This window comes from Castor canadensis, chromosome 4 (assembly GCF_047511655.1).
Source record: "Castor canadensis chromosome 4, mCasCan1.hap1v2, whole genome shotgun sequence".
NCBI classification, from domain to species: domain Eukaryota; kingdom Metazoa; phylum Chordata; class Mammalia; order Rodentia; family Castoridae; genus Castor; species Castor canadensis.
This window is the reverse complement of record NC_133389.1, coordinates 40,905,350-40,927,852: the sequence shown is the minus strand read 5'-3', so window position 1 is coordinate 40,927,852 and position 22,503 is coordinate 40,905,350. Positions and strand designations below refer to the sequence as shown.

At 33.3% G+C, this 22,503-nt stretch overlaps 1 protein-coding gene across 7 annotated transcripts in view; it reads right to left on the bottom strand.

Annotated features, from left to right (window-relative positions):
* The window catches only part of Nol4 (nucleolar protein 4), a 319,732-nt gene that overhangs the window by 209,108 nt on the left and 88,121 nt on the right, over positions 1–22,503 (bottom strand). For all 7 annotated transcript variants that reach the window (XM_074070050.1, XM_074070041.1, XM_074070042.1 and 4 more), the window contains 3 exons: positions 6,770–6,881; positions 5,766–5,878; positions 279–411 (listed from right to left, as the gene is read on the bottom strand). In XM_074070050.1, coding sequence (XP_073926151.1) covers positions 279–411; positions 5,766–5,878; positions 6,770–6,881 — 358 coding nt within the window. The remainder of the gene's footprint in view (positions 1–278; positions 412–5,765; positions 5,879–6,769; positions 6,882–22,503) is intronic.

The window sequence follows — 22,503 nt, the reverse complement described above, 5'->3', positions numbered from 1 at the left end:
CAACATTGACATAACACATTTTAAATTCAAGAAGCAAACCATGTGTATGCTTGAGTATTATAACCATTATCTTTTCATAAAGCAGCCTAACAGTTTACTTTTGAACAAAGAATTTAAATCTAAAAACAATAAAGCGGATAATAAGAGTACCCAGAAAAAAGTCACCATATAAATGAATTTTTAAAATGGACACAAAGTTAAAAGGTAGGTATCATTGTAATAGAGTCTGATTTATTGCTGGTTTTTGTTGTTTTGTTTGTTCACTTTGAAAGGCTTACCATCTTGCTGGCCATGAAGAGTCTGGGGGCTTTGCATTCTTTCCTCAAGATTGGAGCTAAGATCAGAGTTCACAGCTGACATCCGTGTTGAATCACTCATGTCAAATTCATCACTTTCTATTGAACTTTCATCCTGAAAATAGTTTTAAAACATTATCAAGCACCATAAATATAACACATTCAAGTAATAACCATTTTTATCTCTATGGCCAATTAGAGGTTAGCAAGTTTTTATATGATACAGCAAAATATGTTACATACTACTAAGGGATACTTGAAAGAGAAAATAATGAAATAATTTCTCCATTAGGGAATTTCAAAATTTATGAATATTTGAAGAATGTATCCATCTACAAGTATATAAAAAATTTTAATAGCATAAATTAATGATACAAAGGGGTTTCATTATAATATTTACATAAATCCATATAATGTACTTTGATCAAATTCACCCCTTCTATAACATCTCTCCCTACTCTCTCCTCCTTCTTAATACTTTTAGTGGTTTTTATTATGCTATTTTACATATTTATTTATGCATATATGTATACTATCTATGTATAATAACCTTGATCATATTTGCCCTGATTACCCTCTTCTTCCCCTTTCCCCTCACACATGCATATTTTAAAGAGAAAATACTCTTTTTCAGGAGGATATAGTTAGGGAATATTGAATAATGAAAGAATGGATTTTTTCATAAATTCCTCATAAAAGAGATAATTATAAAACCTGACAAAAAGGAAAATAAAAGTTTTGATTGTAAGCTTAATGACCTGATAAATATTATAAGCACAAATATTATAATGTAATAAAAAAGTCTTCTCAAAAAATTTTCATTAGCAAACAATATGGATTCTAGCAATCAACCAATGTACATGTCTAGATTCAAAGTCTGCATTTGCTGTACGTCAAGACAATCTTAGTAACCTATCTTTCCTTACAAGTGAATATATATATAATAATATATATATAATATTATATATATATATAATACATATATATTATATAATAATACATATATATTATAATATATATATAATAATACATATATATATGTATATATATATATATAGTGCTAGAACCACAAAAGGAGTTCTAGGTAAAATTGCACAAGATGTATTGCTAAAAGTCAATTAATAAAATGTCTAAATTAACAAAAGCTCTCTTTGCCAAATAGCCAGTTCATCAAAACCTGTGAAATGTTAACCTAAATCTTAGATACTTTGATACAGTTGTTTCACTGAAGCAAACTCTTTAGGGAGAACTGTCTGTTGGACAAATGGTGTATTTATGTAAGCAATAAATCCTGAGCAACTGGCATAAATTGGAAATGTCTCATTAAGATTACTAGGTTTGACTTTAATTTGTAAATGTTTGATTTGCAGGGTTGACATTTAATAATAATTTACAATAGCAGTAGGACTGCTGTTATTTGTGTTGCAGATGCTGTTCTTTATATATGTTCACTCGCTTCACTATGTTCACAATCTTTGAGTTAGGATTGAGGACTCATCCAGTTTTATAAGAAGAAATCGAAGCACAGAGAAGTTAAATAACTGCCCTCACCATTATACATAACAACTGAGATTCATATGAAGTCCCCAGGGCTGAGAAAATAACTTCTTTGAATAGGAAAATTTCCTTGGTTTCAGAAAATAACATGTTGTCAACAAACAAGTTGCTATGGTCAGGGCACAAGTGCACATTGGGACTGACAAATCAACAATCTGATCTGATCAATAGGTCAGGCCCAGGTGACTTTGGTATAATTTCTTCACCAGAGGTCTGGCTGTTTCTGGGTTTATTAAGTAGCACTAGCTTTTCATTGATTCAGCAAGGAAATACCACCTTGGGAAACTTCTGGGCAACCAGCCTGGCAGAATTCTCCTGGCAGAATGCCCTGTCTCTCAGTATATTGTACTTTCTCTAATTTCTAAGAAAATATGAATCATCTGAAATAAATACATTGACTAAAAGAGAACAAAATATGAGACTCCTAAGTGGACTTCAATGTTAATGTGTAAAACACGTACAACAACATATATTTATACACACATCTATGTGCACACACAAATAGATGATGCAGGTATCTGCTACATATACCATGCATAGTGTCAATGATATCACAACATTTTAGAGGATACACCCAGGAGCCAGAATTCCTGGATTTAGATCCATGCTCTTTCATTTATTAGATATATTACTATTATGGCTTGAATATGAAGTGTCCCCCAAAGGGGTTTTATGTTAAAATTCTGGTCCCCATCTGGTGGCACTATTGACATGTAATTGGATCATGAAGCTGCTAACCTCATCAACGGACTGACAAATCCAGTTGACTGTTTAATAAATGTCTAAATCTACTTGAATTTCTAATAAAGTACTCATAATTGAAATTCCAAAATCATATGTCAAATATGGTCCTAATCAAGTTAGTAGCAATTCTACTCAACTTGCAAGGATTAAAAGCTTTGAAGTCATCATTGCTTCTGGATATTCTTTCACACTCTACATTCAATCTGTCAAAAAACATTAAATGTATTCACAATCTGACCATCTTCATTGTAATATTTACATAAATTCACATAATGTACTTTAAAGCCTTATAATCTTTCTCATATCTGAAACAGTCATCAGGATCTGTTGGATAGATCCAACTAAAATGCAAACTTATAAAAGCACCAATGGCCACCACTGGCATCAGATTCATCTAGAAAGATATAGTAAAGGAAAGAGCTTGCCAGCATCCACAGAAGTCTTTGAAGCAGTCATGTAGCAAATATAAGGTCAGACTATTTTCATTAATTATCCCTGTGGTAGCTCAAGTGTGAAAAAACAGTTATCATTACTGGATAAGTTAGGGACCTGACAAAGAAGCCCTATGCCCCCCAAAAGACAAGAATCTCCTGTAACTCTACAGTTAATGCTTCTAAGAACCCTACAAGATATCAATTACAAAGACCATAGAACTCAGGGAATTCTAAAAATTTTTAACATGTGTATCTAGTTTTATGATACAGTGTACCAATTGAGATCACTTCAATAAGCTGGTAACACCATTGCCTTGATTATGTTTATGGAGGAAATAAAGCTAGAAAGTTTGCCAAAGGCCAAACTCTTGTGCAGAGGGACAGAGTTTTGTTAACTTTATACCTATGCTAATTTTTGCAATAACCCTGCACCCATTTTTCTCCTCTTCAATCTCTCAACAAAACAGTGTTAAAATATAGATTGAATCACATGAGTAAAATCTCTAAACACTTCTACTGTTCATTCTTCATTCTTCTCCCACCATGTTAACAAACTGTTCTTACAGGTACCAAACATGCACCTGCCTCAGGGATGCACTACATCCCTCTGAGTTCCTTCAATTATGCTCAAATGATGCCTTCCCAAAACATCCACCCTTCCTTCCTTCTTTTCTTTCCTCCCTCCCTCCCTCCCTCCTGCCTTCATTTCTTTTTGCAGTACTGGTGATCAAGCCCAGGGCCTCACACATGCTAGACAAATGCTTTACCACAGAGCTACATTCTAATAAGATTCTACATTCTCTAAAGATTCTCATTCTTGGTTGTATCTCCCTTAATAGCATTTATACTCTTTTTATTTATACAGTTTCATTCTTTCCTTTTTTTATTTATTATTGTGATGGGTGGGGGTACATTGTGACATTTACAAAAGTTCTTACAATATATCAAATATATTGTACTTGAATTCTTTCCACTAGAAGATATGCTTCATAAAGTGTTTTTTTTTTTTTGTCAGTTTATTCATTGCTTATCTCTAGAACCACCAGGTTCACAGAAGGTACTCTCTAAATATTGGTGAATTTACTGGATTAATGCTTATTCAAATTTAAATATAACTTATCATCAAGGTATAGCTCACTTAAATTCCACTCTAGTGTGACTTATTTAACTTCCCTCTTATCTTTTAATAATTATAACTATCTAAATTTTATAAATGATATAACTAGTGAAATGTTTTAAGATAGTGTACATTCAACTTAATATTTTCAAAATGAGTATAAGAATTACTTTCTTAACCCAATTGTAAATTTAAAAGAATCAATTTCTTTGTGTAACATACTTAGGACACTTTAGAAGCCAGAAGGACTCAGCATATGTGGGCTGTACTGTTGGCACAAAGTTGATCTTACTTTTTGGCCTAGAAATAAACATATCAACATCTAAATGAGCTGCCTACAAATAATTTGACAGCACTAACTAGTTTATGAGACATTAAAATTCCTTTTCCAGTTATGTAATGAGTCATGTGGATAATTTTTTCATTCTCAGAAATGAATACACACTAATATTTCCTTACTTGTTTTTGATGCTGTTAGGCTAATGATTTTATTACAATTCATTCAATCATTCATGGTTAACCATCTAATAACATTTAATCTGATACTGTCTCTCTACTAATATGGATATTCTTAGAGAGTGTGCCCTGAATAAAGTCAATTGAAGTCAACCAATTTTTTAAAAACACTTTGAGATTAAGCTTGGTCAAATGCAGAGAAAGACAAAAAGATTGATTTCAGTTTTATGAATTAATTAAGCTAACAATGTTATTTTAAAAGATGTTAATGATACTTTACCAAGTAAATATTAACCACATTTCTTTTAGAAAAAAATTCAAAGGGAGAATTTATTAGACTGAGAATCTGTTTCTAATATAGATAATCTATATGCTTCTACTAATTAATAGCTACTAAGTAGTTAATGGGTTTTACTAAATCCCAATCATGTATTATAAATGTAAATAATATATATATGTATATATGTAACTTAGTCCCTGCCTTTGAGATTCTTCATCTAAAATGGGGAGTGTCTAGAATTCTAGAGAATGTTCAATAAACACCCATGTGTCTAATACATAATGGCATGTTGCTAGATTCATACTATCCAAATTAAACACAGTAAGTTGAAACATCAAAGTACCCCTAAGAATCACCACAAATATCCTGTGGAAAATGCAGAGAAGTAAACAAATAAATGTTTTGAAAAGTAATTAAGAGAAAAATAAGTTTAAAATATATGCAAGATGTGAATGATAGAGAAATTATTATACTTAAAATACCTATTAATATTTTTGACTCACTGACAAAAATGGCATTAGTTTAAATGTTCTTAGATGTTCACTTATTAAGGATACGTTGTGCTGAGCTTTTTTACCTGCATAACTTCCTAGCAGTTTACCAAGACCAGTTCAGTGGTGGTCTAGTAAGGAAAATGAATCTTTCTTATGAAAGAGCAAATTCCCACATCATGCTAAGATAGGTGGGTTAAGACAGGGATTTTGTTTCCAGGACATGGAGTCTCTGCCTGCTGTCCCCATCTGTGCAGTCATGGTGGCATTTCTTTCATTAAAAATATAAATTACTGCCTTCAAAATGTCCTCATGCTTAATATGCTGGTCATGGTTATCAAGCTCTATTCACATTTATAAGTGGTACAAACATGGATGCTTCCACTTTACCTCATCCTGCTGTGAGTTCAGCAGCTGCAATTTCATGTGCTTCATATAAGCCATGGTAATTGGCATATTGTAGTCAATCATGCTGGTCACCAAAGTGGGAGGCTTTCCATTATCTGTAAGAGAACATTTTAAATGCCTAATGAAAGTGTTAAGACACTCCACCTATAACTTCAAATGAACCAATTTGTCCAAATTAAAATAGGTTCTAGACACCAAGGTTTTAAAGCATGGTAGCATTGTAGATGGATTACAGAAAAAGCAGCTGGTAAGGATCCATAAAGGCATATTAACCCAAAGTAACAACATGGATAAATTATTTCTATATACAGGAGAACTTTTAAATATTATGGATAATAATAAATAAGACTCATAGCGTGATTAAGCACAGTTACTTGATTTCTTCTCCTTTGCTACACAATTTCTTTCTGTATGCATTCTGAGTGCCGAAGGAGATTTGCTGTCAATTTTTTTTCTTTTCTCTTTTGAACCAGGCTACACATCTTCCAATGGATGGGAATAAGTTAGCTTGATGGTATCTTTAAGATTAATTTAATTATAGATAAATTTGTATTTAGGAAAATCATCTAGATGATTTTTAGTGAAAGCTAAAGTCAAGTTATAATTTCATGTTCAATTACTCATTGAGGGAACTACATATTATCTATGATTTCTAGAAACAAGGCACTGATAAACTTGAAAGGACATTGATAGAAATCAATCTCCTTGCTGACTATATCTAAAAAACATGAATTAATACAATAATAAAAATTAAAACATTATTATAGGAAAAAAGTTATTTGCCACAGTTGAAGCTGTCTTCTAAGGATAGGTACTGAATTGCTTTGTAAGTGGATATTCAAAATTCACTACCTCCTACTTGAATCAAGGAGATGATTTGACTTATTGAACTGTTTCAGTCTATCACATTTTTATTAAAATGTGAGCTATAAATTGCCATTATGAATAAAATTACTTTAAATCTCACTATTTGACACTGCAGCTACCTTTATGATCTGTTCCATCTGGGTTTAAATGCATTCTTTTCTGGCACTCTGAGCAGCTCATTAGAAATCGTGTCACCGCTTCTCTTGGTAGGAAGGCATAGCTCTCTGAAATCTGAAATGATGCACAAAATATAGGTGTTATTCTATAAGCTGGCTGAGCATGACTTAACAAGAATGATCATTGTATTTCCAAATAAGACACATTATTCCATAATGGCAGGAAGCACAATGAAAGCATGCACTGCATACCCATGCATCATTTCAAGAAATATCTATCCAGCTTGATTAGCTGTCTCTTAATAATAGCCAATGATGCCATGTAGAAAACAGAGCATCAGCCACATCTGGATGGAATGTTTATTTATATTTCTGCATTTCTTTTAAGAAAAGTAATCACAGTATACAGAGAGTTTAGTGATTTTTTTGTTATTAGTAAGTATTGCCAACATTGCCTTTTAAACTTACTGCTAGCACAATCAAAATTTTATCCAATTTTACATACATATATTTTTTAAATTTAGCCCCAAGAAGAAGCAATAAACTTTGGATTCTGCATAATGAGCATTACATTATTGCTCTAAAATATTTTAAGAGGATAAAAGACAAATTCATGTATATATTACTGCAGTGAATCATCCCTTCCACAGAAAATGACACACTTGGAAATGCACTTAGGCCACCTATCTCATTTATAATATGTTAGTTTCATGATTTATGCCCATAATAGCTCACATTAATTGTCAGAGCAAGTTTTCCTGTGACCTATACAGACGTTTATTTTCAGAACCATGATGTAGAATCAACTTGGTAATCAATATGTCTATCACAGTGATTTTGCAAATATTAACTTCTTCTGTTTAAAGCAAATGATACTTGAAGGGAAATGGATAGATTTAAACATCTCTAAATAAAAGCTAGCATTGACTTTATGGTACTACTAAGAAATATGATATAAGACTTTAGTTTTCCCCTATGGCACTAACATTGGTATGTGAAATACAAGATACACAGGAAAAATAAATGAGTTATAAATTAGATGTAAATGCAACAGATTCTTCAAGTGCATACACAGCCTTTACGAACACTGACGTATTTTAGTAGAAAGGAGGGGAAACTATACACCAAAACGTATCACTGAGTGTAGACATGATCTAATTCCCTTAGTGTTGATGTGGTCAACTTCTGCTAATCCATGTTATAAATGGAGCATAGCTTGAGGAACTGTCATAAAAGGTCCAACACTGTAAATGCACTTTCTCTGAATTTAATATTAAAATGAGTTTTCATTATTTTGCCTATCCCACTGACTATCAGAGAAAAGAAGGTATAGAAGTACCAAAGCATTAAAATCTGCTATGGATGATACATATACATGTAGTTAAAATTCAGTTCTACTATTTGAAACATAAACCTCTAACTTTGAGATTTAATTATTAGTTATAAATTAAGGTTCTAGATTTTTAAAAATGCAACCTCAGATATGCAGATATTCTAGGAAAAAATAAGCAGAGCAATGAAAGCATTGTGACAACATATTTTTATTAGTTATATATAGGGAAATATATACAGTTTAAATGCTCTCTCTCTCTCGCTTGCTCTCTGTCTCTCCACATACATACACACTCACACACACAAATGCTTATGTGAATTTGATTCCTATTTCCCTGTGCATGCAGAGGAAACTAACACTCTCACTTGATTATTTTCTGTTATTAGAGATCATTTCTCCATGAGTCACTGAAAACCAATTTTATTAAAAATCAGAAGTAAAAGAAAAACCATGATTATGTCCTGATATTTTATATTTTAATTCACATGGATTTAAAGTCCATTGGAACAATGGAATTAAGCAATAAATTCACTAACAACAGGATTTAAGCAGAATAAATGCTTCATTGGTTTTCATACTACGACACACAGACCATAGAGTCTTCTTAAACACAGGAAAGAGTTCCTCTAGGCAGGCATTTCCCATTTCACATTTATTTGTGATGCAATATCTCTCCTGCCATGGTGATGAAGAGGGACAAACATTTATTTTTCCTTATCTAGCATTTCTCTTTCCTCTTTAAAATTAAGAGTTCTAGGATTTTCAAGAGTGATGTTCTAAATGGTGGAATAGGAGTTCCCAGCACTCAGTTTCTCATGGAAACATCAGTTTGACAGCCATGTATTCACAAAACAAGCAACATAATAAAACACCTTCATAAAAGGTAAGGAAACAAGGTGAGAGATGAGAGAAACTAGAAATAAGAAACGAGAGGTCTCAAGAACGAAAGATAGAAAGACAATTTCTTGTTTCCCATGTAAACCCTTCCACAAAGCCATGTAGCAAAGTTTGGAGAGAGACAAACTTGGCGTGGTAAAAGGAAAGTGATGTAAAGTGTTCAACCTCAGTTTTAACCTGGACTCCAGTAACAAGCCTACCCTCACCCTCTAGACACCTAGTTTTATATGCAGCCAAAGTTAAGTTGCTACCAGCTTAAAATATCATGTTATGATACGTCAATGTAAGCTTAGTGTAACTACAAAGAAAAAAAGAGAAAGAAGTTAAAATATGACTGCAAAAATCACCAAGTCATAAAAGAGAGTGAGAGGAAGAAACTACAAAACAGACAGAAAGCAATTAACAAAATGACAATAGTAAGTCCTCACTTACAAACAATTAATTTAAGTGTAAGTGGATTAAATTCTCTTCAAAAGTCATAGAGGGCTGAATTTATAAAGAAAAAAGAATCAAGAAACAATATGTCATCAAGAGGCTCATACTAGCTATAAGGATAGACTATAGACAAAAAATGAATATGAGTGGATCTAAAAGACATACTGCTTGCAAATTATAACCAAAAGAGATAGGGAATGACTATACTTCTATCAGGTATAATAGAATTCTAGTTAAAAACTGTTATAAGAAACAAAGAAGGTCATTATATACTAATAAAGGGATCAATTAATCATGAGGATATAAAAATAAATATTTATGCACCAACATCAGAGTCCCTAAATATATAAAGCAAATACTAACACAACTTAAGAGAAAAGCAGACAGAAATACAGTCATTGGTTCCAGAAACCCCACAGACACCTAAATCCACAGATGTTCAAATCACTGATGCAAAATGGCACGGCATTTACATATAATGTATACACATCCTCCTATATGATTTAAATCATTTCCAGATTGCTTATACTGCCTAATACAATGTCAATGTTAGGTAAATAGTTACATTATTTCAGGGAATAATGACAAGAAAAATTATACTTAGCACAAGCACATTTTTTCCAAATTTTTTTTAATCTTCAATTGATTGAAACTGTGAATGTAAAACTTTTGGATATGGATGGCTGTGTAATAACAGTAGGTGTTAAAACCCTGTTTTATACAATGGATTGATCACCCAAATGGAAAATAAGGAAACAGCAGGTTTGGATACAGTATATATCAACAGGGACATAAGGAATCTACGAGACGTGTAGAAACCATTCTATCCCCAGAGCAGCTCATATATAATATTCACCAGGATTGATGGTGCATTAGTCCACAAAACAAGTCTTCAAAACATCAAGAAGATTGAAAGCAATCAAGAATTTTTTCCAACCATATCGGTATAAAACTAAAATCAGCAAATGGAGAAAAAAATGAAAAACTCATTTTTCATTGAAGTTAAACAATGACTCCTGAACAAGCAATGGATCAAACAATAAGTCAACAGGAAAATAAAAAAATCTTGAGGTAAATAAAAATGGAAACACAAAATATCACAATTATTGGGTGTAACAAAAACAGTTCTAAGAGGGAAGTTTACAGTGATAAACACCTATGTTAAAGAAATAAAGAAAGATTTCAAATAAACAGTTGTAGACCTCAAAACACTAAAGAACAAATTAAGCCCAATATTAGCAGAAGGAAGGAAATAATAAAGATCAGAGAACAGAAATATGAAATAGCACAAATACAGTAGAAAAGATAAACTAGCTATTTCTTTTTACAAATCAAACAAAATTAGAAAAACATTCACAAAATTAAGAAAAAGAGAAGACTCAAAGAAATAAAATTATAAATGAACAATGACTCAGATTACAACTGATACTACAGAAGCACAGAGGGTAGTAACAAACAACTATAAGCAACTATTCTAACAAATTGGATAACTCAGAAGACAGGGTAAAATCCTAGAAATATGCAATTTCCCATAAAAACCTACCATTCTTTCATGAAAAAAAAAATCAGAATAGCCCAATAATAAGTAAGGATTGAATTGAATTTTGATTGAATCAGCAATCAAAACCCTCTCAATTAAGAAGACAGGACGATGGTTTCATTGGTAAATTCTACCAAATATTCAAAGAAAATTAACAAAAGTTCTCCTCATGCTCTCACCAAATATTGACGAGGGAACAGTTCCAACTCATTCTACAAGATCAGCATCTACCCTGATACCAAGACAATGCTCTTCATAAACATACTATACTAGAAACCCAAATTCAAAAATATACATATTAAAGAGAGTACACACCATGACCAGTGTGGTTTTATTCTGGGGATGCAAGGATAATGCAACCACAACTAATCAATAAATATAATAGACCACATTAACAGGATGATGATAAAAATAGTAACATCACATTATGGTTATAGATGCAGAAAATATCTTCCACAGAATTCAACTTTCTTTTGTGATAAAAACACTCAATAAATACATATAGAAAGAAGATACCTCAACACAATAAAAGTTGCATATGAGAAGCCATACTTAATATGTCATTCTGAAAGTGAAAAACTTAAGCTTTTTCTTTTAAGTTCAAGAAAAGGCAAAGGTACCTACAAGGGACACCTGTACTTACTGTAGTATTAGAATTCCTGCCAGAGCTATAAAGCTGGATAAAGCCAAGACATAAAAATTTGAAAGGAAAAAAGTATAATTGTCTCTTCAGATGACATAGTATTATATACAGAAAATCTAGACTTCACCAAAAGCTGTTACAATTTATAAACAAATTTAATAAAGTGTCAGGATAAAAAAAATCAACCAACATACAAAACTCAGTTGCATTTTTACATCATAAGATTGAACTACACTAAAAAGAAATTAAGAAAAAAAATCTTAAACAAAAATTTTTTTTCTCAAAAATGGAGAACAGGAAGACAAAACAGGCCCTGTCTGGGGGTTGGCACCAGTGGGATGGAGAAAGGTATAAAGAAAGGGTATAGGAGGATGAATACAGTAGAAATATTATGTTCTCATGCATGAAAATGGAAAAATGAAATCTGTTAAAATTATTCTGGGAGTGAAGGGAGGAATAAAGGAGAATGATGGAGGGGGTGAATTCAACTATGATATATTCTAAGAACTTTGGTAAATGTCACATTGTACCACCCCCCAGTACAACAATAATAAAAAAATGTTAAGCACTAATACATGGAAAGGTATCCTATGTTCATGCTTGGAAGAATTAATACTGTTAAATGTCCATACTATCCAAACTGATTCATGAATTCAGCACAATCCTTATCAACATTCTAATGGAAAACAATAATAAAATTCATATGGAACCACTAAAGACCCAGAATAGCCAATACAAGACTAACAAATCTAGAAGCTTCATACTACTTAATTTCAAAATCTATAGTAATCAAAACACTATGATACTGACATAAATACACACATAGACCAATGGAAACAAATAGATTCTAGAAATAAATTCATGTGTTTATGATCAATTGTTCTTCAATGAATGTGCCAAGAACACACATGGGGAAAGGATGGTCATTTCAATAAATGGTACAGGGAAAACTGGATGTCCACATGCATAAGAATGAAATGAGACTACTCTCAAGCCACATAAAAAAATCAACTCAAAATGGATGAAAGATTTGAAAGTCTGACATAAAATGTAGAACTACTAGACAAAAACCTAGGGAAAAAGCTCCTGGATATTAGGCAGTAACAAAAATAGAGAACTGAAATTACATCAACTACCAAGCTTCCTTAGATCAAAGGAAACAATGACTAAAGTGAAGAGATAACCTACCGAATGGGAGATAATATTTAAAAGCCTTATGTCTATTAAAGGTTAATTTTGAAAATACCTAAGGAATTCAAGCAACTTAAGAGCAAGAAAATAACTCAGTTTTTAGAATGGTCTAGTACGGTCTTTTTTTTTTTCTTTTTTTCTTTTGGTGGTACTGGGTTTTGAACTCAGGGTTTCATGCTTACAAAGCAGGTGCTCTACCACTGGAGCCACATCTCCAATACTAGTATGGTCTTTAATTTTTTATTCCCTCAGAATTCACATGTTGAAACTTAATCCCCAGTGAAGTGATACTGGGAGGTGGGGCTTTGGAAGGTAACTATGTCATGGAGGTAGAGCTCTCCTGAATGGGATCAGTGCCCTTATCAAAGAGGCCTGTGGGAGCTTCTTTGTCCCTTTTGCCCTTCCACATCTGAGGATGTACTTTGGTAACCATTTCACAATGTATTCATATATCAAGGCATCATATTGTACACTTTGGATGTGTACAATTTTAATTGCCATTTAACCCTTAATAAAGCTGGGGAAAAAAGAGAAAAGACCAAAAGCAAAAAGATAAGAGTCCAAGGCAACTATAGTTGCTGAGGTCCATAGAATATTTTTTTAAATGAAGAAAGTCCTTTGAAAGTTCTTCAGTTATTGCATATTTGAATAATTACAGCTAACAATTAAGGATATGTGATGAAACACTCTCATTTGATCCTGTGGATATCCTTCTTTGGTGCCATTCAGGCGTAAAATTAAAAGCCTCAGTGTGAATATTCTTTTGAATGTGAGGACTAGGTTAAACATTCCTATGGCCTTTGCCCCAGTAAAAGGCCTGTTTCCATTTGCTGACAGTGAGTATTTGAAATGCTAAATCAATTTTAAATAGATGCCCATAAACAGTGATAAGTCTCACTGGCATGTTCTTTCAGGCTGTCCATTCATTTACGTACTAACATCTGTCATGCAATATGTAACAAGGGTTACAAATAAAACCTAGAAATAACATAACAGTCCAAAAACATGGGCTATGCAGAGCACTTGACTAGCAAATGCAAGGTTCTGGGTTCCGTTCCCTGCACTGGGAAGAAAAAAAATAGAAAGAAGCAACAAAAACATTTTAATTGTTACTAGAAATAACATTTTACTGACCCTGCAATTAATTGTATAAACTACTATAACCATTCATAAGTGTCTATTTTTCTTGACTTGCTTTTCAAAAGTAGCCACTTCTCTGATTTTGGATAGAAATTGGACTTTAAATATACAGAATAGGTAGACAATAGATGATAGGTAGATAGATGAATGATAGACATCATAGATATAGAACATCAGTGAAGGAAATATTGCACTCAAAAATACACTTTTTTTTCTTTGTTTTTATCCTTAAGACAGGATCTTTTTGTATTGCATAGCCAGTCCTTGAACAGCCTCCCAGGTCTCTGGGATTATAACCATGCACTACCGAACTAAACTAAAAATATATCCTTAAAATGTTTTTAAATTTGAGAAAGATAGAGTATTTCTTTAGCATTTGGCTTTGAACACAGAAATAGTTGTGCAAACTATAACACAAATAGATACTAGTCTTGCTCCCTCTGAACTAAATATTAAAAAGACAAGTGTCTGTGACAAGCCACATACACTGCTTAAACACGCATATAAAGGTTTTGTCCATAGCTATTGTGATCATTAGGTTATAAATTAGTGATCTAACATTCTGTATCAGGTCAACAATTATGGGGCATCGATTCTTTTTTTACTTTCATGAATCTAACCTTGCTTTCTTCTGTTTATATAATTTTATACTTTCTTCATTGGGCTTTTACATCAGTTATTTTATTTATTTATTTTTTGGTGGTACTGGAGTTTGAACTGAGGGCCTCATGCTGCAAAGCAGGAGCTCTACCACTTCAGCCACTCTGCCAGCCACATAAGTTATTTTAGACAAAGAATCAAAGTGCTGTGATAGAAAAATAATTTTACTTTCTTAAATTTGAATTATAGCTAAAGATTTATTGTCATTGCCATTACTTCTTTTTTTTTTTTTGGTGGTACTGGGAATTGAACTCAGGACTGAGTTCATGCAAGGCAACTGTTCTTCTTGCGCCAAACTGCATTCCTTTTGTTTTTAGTTTGCTTTTCAGAGATGGTCTTGCACTTTTAACCAGGCTGGGCTTGAGCAGCGATCTTTCTTCTTCCACCTCCTGAGTAGGTATCCACCAACAGACCTGACTCATGTTTGAGATAGGGTCTTACTGACTTTTGCACTTACTGGCCTCAAACCCGTTGTCCTGTTTCTGCCTCTCGAGTAGCTGAAATTTCAGGCATATATCACCACACATGGCCTTGTTTTATTACTTTTTTAACTTAGAGTTAGCTGTGTTGAGGAGAGCTGTGCCACAGAGTATTTTTTTCAGTACTTAATAAATGTTAAGTAAGACCTAGTTGATCTGTGTATTGATTGACATTGGTCTTAATTAAGTGAAAAATACTACATTCTAAGTCCATTAGGAGTGGAATTTGTTAGGAATTCAAAAAATAATAATAAAGTCAAATTATTAAGGTAAAAACATAAATGACTTCTATCTTCTGAAAACTATGCTAACACCTAATTGAACTGCAGTGCAGCATATTTTAATGGACTGAACAATATAATCAGCCTAGATCGATAAGCACATTCCAGAATAACCTGGTATGACTGTATTAGAACGGGCTCCAATGTGCTGTGGAGCCAAAGAAAAAGGCACAGATCAGGACTGAAGACTGCAAACTTTTGGGGTGACCTGTCAGAAGTTTGGTTCTAGGCTGCAGCAAGACTATTGAACCCCCATAATTTGGGTCAGAAATATAGGACTATATATTGATTGGGACAAAGGTAGCTTTATCCCAGCCAGAATATACTTTTGGTTTATCTAAAACTACCATCAAAGAGTCAGGCACATGGATAGGGACCACTCTTACTGTAAAGCTCCATAAATCGCTCTTCTAATTTTTTCTATTTCCACTATGCTGGGAAAACAGACTAGGGTTACTCAAGTGCAGTCATAGCAGTTCTGACTCAAGCTGGCCAGAGTTACTCTAGCTGGATCCACACAACCACTTGAGTAATCCAACAAAGTGATCCAGCCATGCAATGCTCAACCATGAAGCCCTATAAGATGTATTGCTTCTAATCTTTCACCTGGAGTTACAAAAAAGAAACAAGCAAACTATTGAGAATATATTTCTGAAAAGTCTCCTGACAAATACTACGACTGAATGAAGGTTGAGCATTCTCCCAACCTTTTAAAGAAGAGAAGAAGCAGTATTTTTTTAAAGTCGTAAACTATAAAGCCTAACTCTGGAAATCTCAAGTGCTGTTCAAGTGCTTCTTCCCCTCAACACAGCACAGTTAAGGTAAAAATATCAGGTACCCAAGGGAACTGAAGTTGATAATCCCCTCTAAGTAAAGGGACTTGAACAACTCACCTGGTGCATTTAATAATATGTTCTCCTAAAGTTCTCTTACATTTACATTAGCAATACGAGAGTTTTGTAGTTAAAAACAAACTACAAAGCCAGGTGCCAGTGGCTCATGCCTGTAATCCTAGCTGTTAAGGAAGCAGAGATCAGGAGAATCGTGGTGTGAAGCCAGTCCTGGCAAACAGTTCGCGAGAACCTATCTCAAAAATACCCATCACCAAAAGGACTGGTGGAGTGACTAAAGGTATAGGCCCTGAGTTCAAGCTGCAGTACTGCAAAAAAAGAAAACAAGAAAATACATTACTATTCCAACTTGAATCTGAAAACATGAAATGCTTTGAAGTTTTTAAAAATTAAAAAAATCAGCTATTGACAACACTTAACAGTTGCTTTGCTATATTTTTTCAGACTGTGTGTATCGTAATTACATAATATAGGTTTTTTACTTAATTCAAACCACAAAGTATTGCAAATCAAGAGAAAAATGCTGTAAGAAAAGAATTCTGAAACAAAAGAATTTATCCTATGCTTTCCTTTCTCAATACCAAACATCTTCCTCTAATTTCAACTGTGTGATATTCCTGACCATTTTCAACAGAAAGGCCCACAACTTTATTCAGCTTGTGCATGAATATGCAATTTTTTGGTTCCTGAAATAGTAAAGAATGAGCCATTCTCAAAATTAGGATTCTCATTAAATATGGCACTATTACTTGGCTCAACTGTAATACACAGAAGAAATACTTCCCAATCTGTACCTAGTTGAGTTTCCCATTAATTGAATGCTTACAGATTTTACCATTCAATCCTCACAGTAAGCCCAGAGATTACCTTTTCACCATTATAATCTCTGATCTCTATTAAACCATTGAGAAAACTAAACTTCAGAGGAATTGTATATTTTTTGTTAATCAAGTGAAAGATAGGATGCACATGTGAAAACATGATTTCAGGGCTTATTGCTTGAACTATTGTTCTATAACCACTCCTTGAAATCAGTATTTAAAATGATAGAAACAGACTGCCTCATCCATAAAGAACTAGGGTATTAACCTTACAGCATAGGTTAATTAGTCTAGAATGTTTATTATGTCCCCTGGTGTGAGTTTGTTTATAGTATAAAATGCTCTAACCAGTTTGTGGTGACCCTTCTGAGCAGGAAGACACACCAAGCACTCTGTACCATGTCTCAGGTTACAAAGTTTCACAAGAAACATGCCAGACTATACAGTAACAACACAGAGCTCCACCTGGAAAAAATTAACAGGCCATCTGTCCCATTCCAGCAGAACTGATGGCTACAATGCTGGCTTAGTGACGACGCTAGAATATTATAACAGCCAGGAACTAAATGCACAGGACTTTTGCTTTTATGAAATGTGGGAAAGGAATATAAATAACTTTCTATTTCTAAAGGAACAAGGCATCTATTTGTGAAAAAAAAATTCAGCAGCAGAGAAGCCAGTCATAGTTTAAGATTTGAAGCTAATGCACGAGTTCAAATAGAGATATCACATGACATCGGTAAATCACAGCATCAACACTCACTTTATAAAACAACAAAACTAAGCTAACCAAAAGATTTAGCAAACAAAATCACATCATTTAAACCCAAGTGCCCTAGTGTCAGAAGAGGAAAGAACAGAATCAATGTTACCACATATCACTTATTTGAAGAAGTGCCTTGATGCTTGGGCAGAACATGCTGCCTTTCAGAAACTGACCTTGAGAGCAAAAAACAAAGGTACAATGGCATTGATAAAGTCACTCACTCTTTGTTTTTTAAAATGAATTTAGATCACTGCAACAATACTGTTACTGGAATTGATATGATGGCCTTTGGCAAAATACCACACAGTACACTCATGGAAGAACTTTTCCTTGAGGGCTAAAATTCAGATATTTTCTACTAAGAAATCCTATTATCTATGTATAAATAATAAATTTGAAGTAATCTCCTATTGAAACTTGTTTATCTTACTTTGAGAAAATTATCACAAAGGACTTGTAATGTGGTACATATCTTTATAACACAGACATAGAAAATTTATTAAATGAGTAGAATTAAAATAGAATTGAAAAGGGTCCATACCAAATACTACTAAAGACCCATATGTCCTGATACATAAAGTCATAGCCCATTATAATCCAGAAAGGACTATCTGAAGAAGGAAGATCTAGGAGTTGGACAACATTTCCAACTCAATAAGAATTTCTCTGCTTTTATCTGTTTTACATATTGTGTATCTTTACATACCTTTCAAAGAATGGACTTGCAATATTATCATATTTTGGTCCAGAATTTGATATAACTCTCATTTAGCCATGAATTTAGTATTTTCCTAGATGTCTTACAATATTGAAAGGCAGCCAATGATTTGCAATTATATTTATGGAGGTTCTTTTTAAGAATTTTGTGCATAAAATGAGCACTGAACATTCCTGTACTTCTACAGAAGAAATCATAAATTTATAGAGATGTGGAAGGAATAGTCTTACAAAAATAGACATTTTTCAGCTAAATCTTTATTTATTCAACAAATATTTATTGATTGCACAGGCATTATAAGTATCCCAAAGACTGCAAGATATGGTTCTAAGCATTAAAGTGCCTGGATATGCTGATTTGTTGGGATCACCTATTGGTATTTATTTGATTAATATTGAAGAGATTCTGAAAAATACTTTGATCAAGGCTTAACATAAAAACTTTTAGGCAAAAAATACATAAATAACAACAATCAATTAGACAAAAGTCCGACATAATGACCTGCCAATGGAATTTACATTCACTATGGCCCTCAACATTTGTTTCAAAGCTCTTTCAGAGAGACTTTGTACTATGCTGTAACCATCTGATCTCCAAATGTGTGTTAAAGACCAACTGAATTCCTTGCTTGAAAAGGACACTATTAGACTTGCATATCAACCTCAAATTCACCACTGCTGCCCTGGTGGAGGGGTCCCATATTTTGTTTGGATTCCTATCAGTCCTACAGTACTGCTTGTTTTATGCTTGAAGATAGTATACTGGAGAAATAATAATTGTGATATCTTTAGCTCATATCACTGACCATTTTTTATTTCCCTTCTCTCTTCTCTGATCATTTTCTACATTCAATCTGTATACTCATTCATCAGTTCTAGCCTTTTTCACTTAGTTGAAGGAGGTGACCCAAACCAGTCAGGAATATCTAGGGTGGATTTTTAAATCAAATGAACATTGGTACATAAAATACAATTCAATTAAATTTGAACTCCAATTAAGCATGCAACATTTGGACCAAATTTATATAAAAATATTACTGTTTATTTGAAATTTAACTATCACTAAACATACTGGATCTTATTTGTTAAATTTGTCAAGCTTAACAGGTATATTTAGCTAACATATATGAGAATATGGGTTTGGGCCTGAAGGTAATATTAAATTTGGAACAAATTCATATTATTATGTAAGGAACATTTAAGAGCAGAGGTCGGGGGTGCAGAGGGAAGCAGAAGTAACTGTTGGCCAGTCAACAGGAAATTTGAGATCACAGTGCCCGTTTGGTGCAATATTTACAATATTTTGGAACAACAGTGCAAATGTAAATACATTAAAAAATGGCTATACACACTCATAAACTAAAACTGGGCATTCGTTTTTAGACTTTCCTTAATTTTATTTTTTTTAATTATTCATTTATTCACATGTGCATACATTGTTTGGGTCATTTCTCCCCCCTGCCCTCCTCCTCCCCTCAGTTCCAGGCAGAACCTGTTCTGCCTTTATCCCTAATTTTGTTGAAGAAAAGACACAAGCATAATAAGGAAGACAAAGCATTTTTGCTAGTTGAGTTGAGGATAGCTATACAGAAATATTCCTAGCATTGCTTTCATGTACACTTAATTTTATTTTTTAAATAATCACAGCCCATTAAGTTGACTTGACAGCTCACTAATGGGTTATGGTACATAATGTAAAACACTGATCTAAAGTAGAGAAATGAGTTTGTTTACCGAAGATCTCTGGGTGAGGCTGTGAGAAGATGGTGGGTATGTGGTCAAATTTAAAATGAAAGTTGCCAAATCTAAAGGCTGTTTGAAGCAGAGAGGAATATTTTTAGACAGTTCAGGTCAATTTTTCAGACAGCTAAAAGCAATTTGAAGATTTGAAGCAAATGCTTCAAATGTGGCATGAGAGAAATGGGAGGGGAATGCAGTTCAAGAACAGGAAGTCATTGTTCTCCAGAGACAGGAAAATGGTACAAGTGCTAAGCAAAAGGCAAGGGTACAGAAATTCACTACACACAGAGGTAGCAGCATCTTAGGGCAACATCAAAAGAATATGGAATTACATCAATATACATTAGTAGATCAATGTATAGAATACAATAGAAATAGAATGTGGTATAAGAATTAACTAGGGATTTTGCTTTGTTCGTTTTATTTAAAATTTCAATCCGTTGTTTTTCAACAAAGAGCTTTCTTTTATTTTCTTATAATGATGAGCACATTTAATTTGGGGCTTTATTTTATAATAATTAAAATAGTCACAATTTGAGTAAATGTGACAATATTGTAAAGAGTCAAAAAACTCGAAATGCATTCCTAGATGATTTATCTTCCGAGGAACATATTGTCATAAGAGAATTCTTATACTAGATGAAAAAAATGGACAGATGGGTACCGCTAAAAATTTTTCTCATACATGTTTCCTAATAGCAAAATGAAAAAATCCTTAAATATTGTATGTAAATAAGATGACTGAGCAAAGCAAATGTTTATAGAATTTCAACAGCACGAAGAACTACATTAAAATATATAATTATTCACATGGGAATGTGGGATTATCCACTTCTCTTGATTTTTTTCTGAACAGCATGTATAATATCCTATGTTCATGTTTCTGGTAGGGATTAAAGAAGTATGACAAGCAGATCAACATCTAGTATTCATTGCTCCATTCAAGCTCTTGTGGCCTTCTGTTGTGACTCCCTCTTGTACTTTGCTAGTTTGTAGAGAACCAGCATTTCTTTTGGAGTACATAAATCAAGAATATGGTCATCGTAGACATTCAAACAGGCAAGAATTAGCCATCTTAAGCAACAGAGAAAGATGAAGCAGCACAGACTTCACTCTGCTGGAGTTCTAGTAAGTTGTACCACCTGTATGTATTTATGCAGGCAAGGCACAGCATGTGAGATGGAAATAATGCAATATCAATGCAAAATTCATTGTCTGAATTTTTGAATTGCTCAACAAATGGAAAATGAGGAAAACACTCTTTTAGAAATACAAGGTAGGGAGCTGACCCCAGAGTTTCCTTTCAAAAATATCTCTCAACTGGAATTGTTTATGGTTCTCCCTAGATGAATTTTGCAAGTAGAGAACAGGTATTGGTTATCACAGTAGCTGGGGGTTGTATTTCTGGAACTTAACTCTCAGGGATTAGAGATATTACATGGCCTGGAGTGCTTGGAGCAATGCTACCTATATGTCCCCAAATCCTCTAATGCCCTATTGGGAGATGATGTTTTTGATTATATCACTAAATATACAGCTAATGGATATATCTGACCAAAGATATCATGTTATCATCTTCCCTACTGAGAAAAAGAGAAATGTCTTGGTCCAAGTACTAAATTCTCAGAAGCAGCAACTAGGTCCATTGGTCCAGTTTCTTTCAGGATTCACCTCTTTTCCAATTATCATGGTTAAGGAGCAGAGCTAGGTTCAGATATAGCTGTGGTATGTATTAACCATGAAGAACATTTCCAGAAAATTTATGGTAAAAAAGATGATGAGTAGAACAGAAAAAAGTAGGTAAAAGCTGGTTTCTTTTTATTTATCATTAAACGACTAAAACTGCTGCTCATAAAGCTGACAGTACTATTCTCAGTTCTGGAAAAGACACGAACAAAAACAGAGGTGGATGTCCATAGGTCACTGATGAGTATAGTTGGCATGAAAAAAAGTAGACTATTAGTTACCTTCTTAAATATAAAGGCATTTATAACATCTGTTACCTCACAGACAATTCTATATTTAAAACAAATACCATTTCAATTTAATAACTACAATGTTTGAAGCAATCACATGGTAAACCTTTATATATATTATTTAAGATCCTTAAAACAACCCCAACAGTAATAACATGCCAAAATACTATACAGAAAACTCTTAGCATCAGGATTTAAAGTCAGGTCTAGCTGATATGAAAGCAGGCGCCATTGTCTTCCCACAACCTCACTCTAGTTTCCCATACC